At 45.6% G+C, this 5,000-nt stretch overlaps 2 protein-coding genes across 2 annotated transcripts in view; both read right to left on the bottom strand.

Annotated features, from left to right (window-relative positions):
- LOC310868119 (uncharacterized protein) overlaps nt 1–4,210 on the bottom strand; it is a gene marked incomplete at its 3' end in the record, with an annotated part of 6,755 nt that extends 2,545 nt beyond the window's left edge. The window contains exons 1-3 of the mRNA XM_083778381.1: nt 4,113–4,210; nt 2,479–2,583; nt 2,085–2,186 (exon numbers count right to left, since the gene is read on the bottom strand). Coding sequence (XP_083634507.1) covers nt 2,085–2,186; nt 2,479–2,556 — 180 coding nt within the window. The 5' untranslated portion in view covers nt 2,557–2,583; nt 4,113–4,210. The remainder of the gene's footprint in view (nt 1–2,084; nt 2,187–2,478; nt 2,584–4,112) is intronic.
- Nucleotides 1–5,000, bottom strand: part of nebl (nebulette) — a 146,693-nt gene that overhangs the window by 10,296 nt on the left and 131,397 nt on the right. The gene's annotated exons all lie outside the window — the stretch shown is intronic.

Here is a 5,000-nt window from a genome sequence, read left to right on the forward strand (position 1 = left end):
ACCACACAACATATCCTGTCTGTACCGGACCTGTACCGGACACACCACACAACACATCCTGTCTGTACCGGACCTGTACCGACACACCACACAACACATCCTGTCTGTACCGGACCTGTACCGACACACCACACAACATATCCTGTCTGTACCGGACCTGTACCGGACACACCACACAACACATCCTGTCTGTACCGGACCTGTACCGACACACCACACAACACATCCTGTCTGTACCGGACCTGTACCGACACACCACACAACACATCCTGTCTGTACCAGACCTGTACCGGACACACCACACAACACATCCTGTCTGTACCGGACCTGTACCGACACACCACACAACACATCCTGTCTGTACCAGACCTGTACCGACACACCACACAACACATCCTGTCTGTACCGGACCTGTACTGGACACACCACACAACACATCCTGTCTGTACCGGACCTGTACCGACACACCACACAACACATCCTGTCTGTACCGGACCTGTACCGACACACCACACAACACATCCTGTCTGTACCGGACCTATAACGACACACCACACAACACATCCTGTCTGTACCGGACCTATAACGACACACCACACAACACATCCTGTCTGTACCGGACCTGTACCGACACACCACACAACACATCCTGTCTGTACCGGACCTATAACGACACACCACACAACACATCCTGTCTGTACCGGACCTATAACGACACACCACACAACACATCCTCTCTGTACCGCACCTATAACGACACACCACACAACACATCCTGTCTGTACCGGACCTGTACCGGACACACCACACAACACATCCTGTCTGTACCGGACCTATAACGACACACCACACAACACATCCTGTCTGTACCGCACCTATAACGACACACCACACAACACATCCTGTCTGTACCGGACCTGTACCGGACACACCACACAACACATCCTGTCTGTACCCAACTAAAGGTTACTTTTTAGAAACTACAGTTCTTAGATCCGAATGAGCAAAATGGTTCGCTTAAGGGGAGCGGAGATTGGGGCTCGTAAGTGAACCAATTTGTGAAAAGAAGATATAAAGAAAATCACACCTGTGTGAACTGAGTGGTGCAACTCCCCTCTCTCTTCCCCCCCCCCTCCTCTCTCTCTCTCTCTCTCTCTCATTAGCAGGCAACAGTACAGCACTATCTCTCTCTCTGTTTCTGGCACAACAGCGCCCCTACTGGTACTAATTGTCATACTCGTGCTCATTAACGACACGTAGGTGAACAACACGGACATTGCTGTTCCTTGGAGTGGTTGCACCACTCAAAAAGGTAAAGGTTACTTAAGTAACTACAGTTCTTTAAAGGACCTATACCATAAAATTCAACTTTTTCAATTTTCTTTGTGTTATTTTTAGCTCCCCTGTAGTATTTTCTATCCCCACAAATTATGAAATTTTGAACAATCTGGATTTCTCATCATACATACATCATGTATAGGGGCTTTTATGGAAATTGCTCTCAGGAACAGCTCAACTGATTTGGTCGTATTTGTGATGTCATCAATGTCACCCTACTTTGTATAATTCCTCCCTCTCTTCAGTCTTCAGTTCCAAATTAGCATTTCCACTTTGTTTACAATGTCCACCATTGTTGATTTTCCAAGCTGCCATGGAATGGAAACAAGCCTGTGTTTATCTAGCATCAGTATTATAATGACTCAAATATTAAATAAGTTGCATATCAGCACCCGCACCACCTCAGGACATTGTGGTACTGCAGCTAAAATAGCTTCAGAAGCCAAAAATAAATGCCATGGACTGGTTATATATCAGAGTGGTGATTGAGCCTCCAACCATTAGAAATAAGTTTGAGGGACATAATGATATATATGATATTAAATATAAAAAAACTGTTTTAAATGTCATGTTATAGCTGCTTTAATCAAATGAGCAAAATAGTATGGACACAAATTAAGCTGTGTGTCCTGCTTTCTCCTTACCCTTTAAGTCACAAGACCTGGCACAAATAGGGCTAACAATGTGTGTGTGTGTGTGTGTGTGTGTGTGTGTGTGTGTGTGTGTGTGTGTGTGTGTGTGCATACATCACTGATCTTCTTGTTGTTCTCTCTCGCCAGGACAATCTCAGGCGTGTCAGTGACTGAAGACAGACCCTTCATCAGTTTGGAGTCCCAGGAATACCTCAGCTAGCACATAACAATACACAAACACAGACACAAACATTATACACACACGTAATACACACCGCATGCTGAGCTAACAGACAATAGACCGTCGCAGTCCCGCCCACCCTGCGAGGGCACCGGAAGAGAATTTCCCGTTCATTTTTCCATAGACGTTTCAAAACGGATTTGCCGAGTTGACAAATCATGACAATAAACACAATGTTTTGGGCCGAACAAATAACTGGACTGCGACGCTATATATACACATGCATGTGTGTGCGTGTGTGTGTGTGTGCTGCGCGTGTTCTCTCACAGAGCTGATGTTTCTCTGGTTGGTTTTGTTCCTCTCCATCTCTGGGTAGTCAGACATGCCGCCATAACTGCACCTCATTCTCTCTGCTTCATCCTTATACTTTCTCTATAGAGGGGGGGAGAGAGAGAGAGAGAGAGCAGTTGAGACAATGAGAAACCCTTCCGCGTTAACCCAATTAGGCCTGACGTCGAAATTAAAAAAGAAAAATCCTGAAAAACCCATGTTTCTATGTTCTCAAACATATTCATGTCAAGGACTCCCAAATATATATGAAATTGGCCGCCGACCCCCGTCTGAAAATATGTAGTTCCAGGGACCTTCCAGAAGCAAAGATTTGAGTTAAAAACTCGCTCTGTAACAATATATATTCAAAGATTTCAGGCACATTTTCATGATTTTTCAAAAATAGCAGACCTACAAATTCATAGCGCGGCACTCGGTGGTGCGCTATGAGCTTGTAGATCTGCTGTTTTCAATAGCTAAAGCATAACATAATGCTTAAAACAACAAAAGGGGTTCCCGCCCAAAATGGGTTAAGCTTGGGCCGTCACTGCACTTCCGGTCGCCGCTGCACTTCCGGTCGTCCGGCGGACTCATTGCTGGTGGAAGTACGGTCGTGATTTTGTAGGAAACAAAAGAACGTCTTAAATCTCTAAAAAAGCGGCAGCAGCGTAACAATTGGAAGGGCTTGCCCACGTCCTCTCTGTACTGTCTGGACCTATTACGACCAGGGGGGCAGTCAGCCAGATATTTCGTGAAGCCTCATTTGAAATCGGTAGTTCATATAATGGCCTGTTGTGGCGCTGGACTGGACCCAAAAAGCCCCATAGCTCCATAGAGGCCCATGTATTTTGGCCCAACAGTCACTAGTTTAAAGTCTCATTTCTAATGTCATAATATTCTTTTTGGAAAATTATGGTCCCATTAATTAAAATAATGACCATAAAGTCGCGTATGTTCTGAGGGGCGTGGCTACCGTTACCGTCTATGATCGGGATTCCCCTCCCACTCAAGAGTCTTCTCCTCCCACTCGAGTCAAAATAAAAACCAACGGAGAAGAAGGGGGGAAGTCCCGCCTCGTTGTCTGGGCAGCCAATGGCCAGCTGGACCCAAACGGAGCCAGCCAATGGCCAGCTGGTCCAAAACGGATCTAGAAAGATGGCGATTTACAGTGCATTAGAATGCAAGGGATTTCAGGCTTCATTTTACGTTCATGTTAGACCCGGGGAACGCTTTGTCCATATTTTTTACAGTCTATGATTACGACGCACTGTTGATTTTGACAGCAAATTTTGATTTTAGTCAGAGTCTCTTGAATAGTTTTGATTTAGTGACATTTTAGTCACCCGGAATGTCATAGTGTCAGTCTAGTTTTAGTCGACTAAATATCATACGATTATAGTCGACTAAATCTACAGTTGATTTGGTAGACTAATGTATTTTTGCAGGCCTTGATGCCTGATTTAACGCTTGCGCGCACACACACACACACACACACACACACACACACACACACACACACACACACACACACACACACACACACACACACACACACACACACACACACACACACACACACACACACACACACACACACACACACACACACACACACACACACACACACACACCTGGCTGTAGACGTCTTTGAGATAGGCCGCGTGGAGCAGTTCAGGAGTGTCCGTCACAGAACTGTAGGAACTCTCTCTCGATTGATCAGCCTGCTTGTAGGCCCTCTGTAACACACAGTAATATACAGTATGTGACTACATTTTGCCATTGGATTTTTTTGAATTTTCGTTTTTTCATGTCATATGAAAGCAGAAAATCCGGCCTAGTGCTCCAAATTGCTCAGGGCCGGCCCTGCACGCACGCGCACACACACACGCATGTGCGCACGCGCACACGCACACACACACACACACACACACACACACACACACACACACACACACACACACACACACACACGGTCAGCTGAATACGTACCTGGCTTTGTATTTCAGAGGCTTTCTTTACTCTCTGTATTTCCAGGACATCAGAACTGAGCTCCATGCCTTTACCCACGATCTCTGTCTCCAGGTCCCTACGATACTCCTTCTGTTGCACACACACACACACACACACACACACACACACACACACACACACACACACACAGTCATTAAACATAAATGGCGGTTGGTGTTGTCTGCTACACCAGGGATTTTCACCTGATTCTGAAGCAGTGACCAGACCACCATCCTGACTGAAAGAGCAACCTGGGGGACCGGTCGCCAACAAGAAAAAAAAAAAAAAATCTAGTTTTCAAAGCATTGTATTACCAGTAAAAAGAGCAGGGATATCATTTGGAAAGACAAACACACCATGTTTTTGGATAGGCCTTCAGCCACATTTGAATGCATCTACTTTTTACAAATGTTTCACCTGTGGTGCCTCTTAGCTCCAAACGACTGATGTAGACAACCGCGCCTCGTCTGATACTTGGAATCAGGAAGTTACTAGTTACTAGTGTGCGA

This window comes from Protomyctophum parallelum (genome assembly GCF_964188405.1).
Source record: "Protomyctophum parallelum genome assembly, chromosome: 12".
NCBI lineage: Eukaryota > Metazoa > Chordata > Actinopteri > Myctophiformes > Myctophidae > Protomyctophum > Protomyctophum parallelum.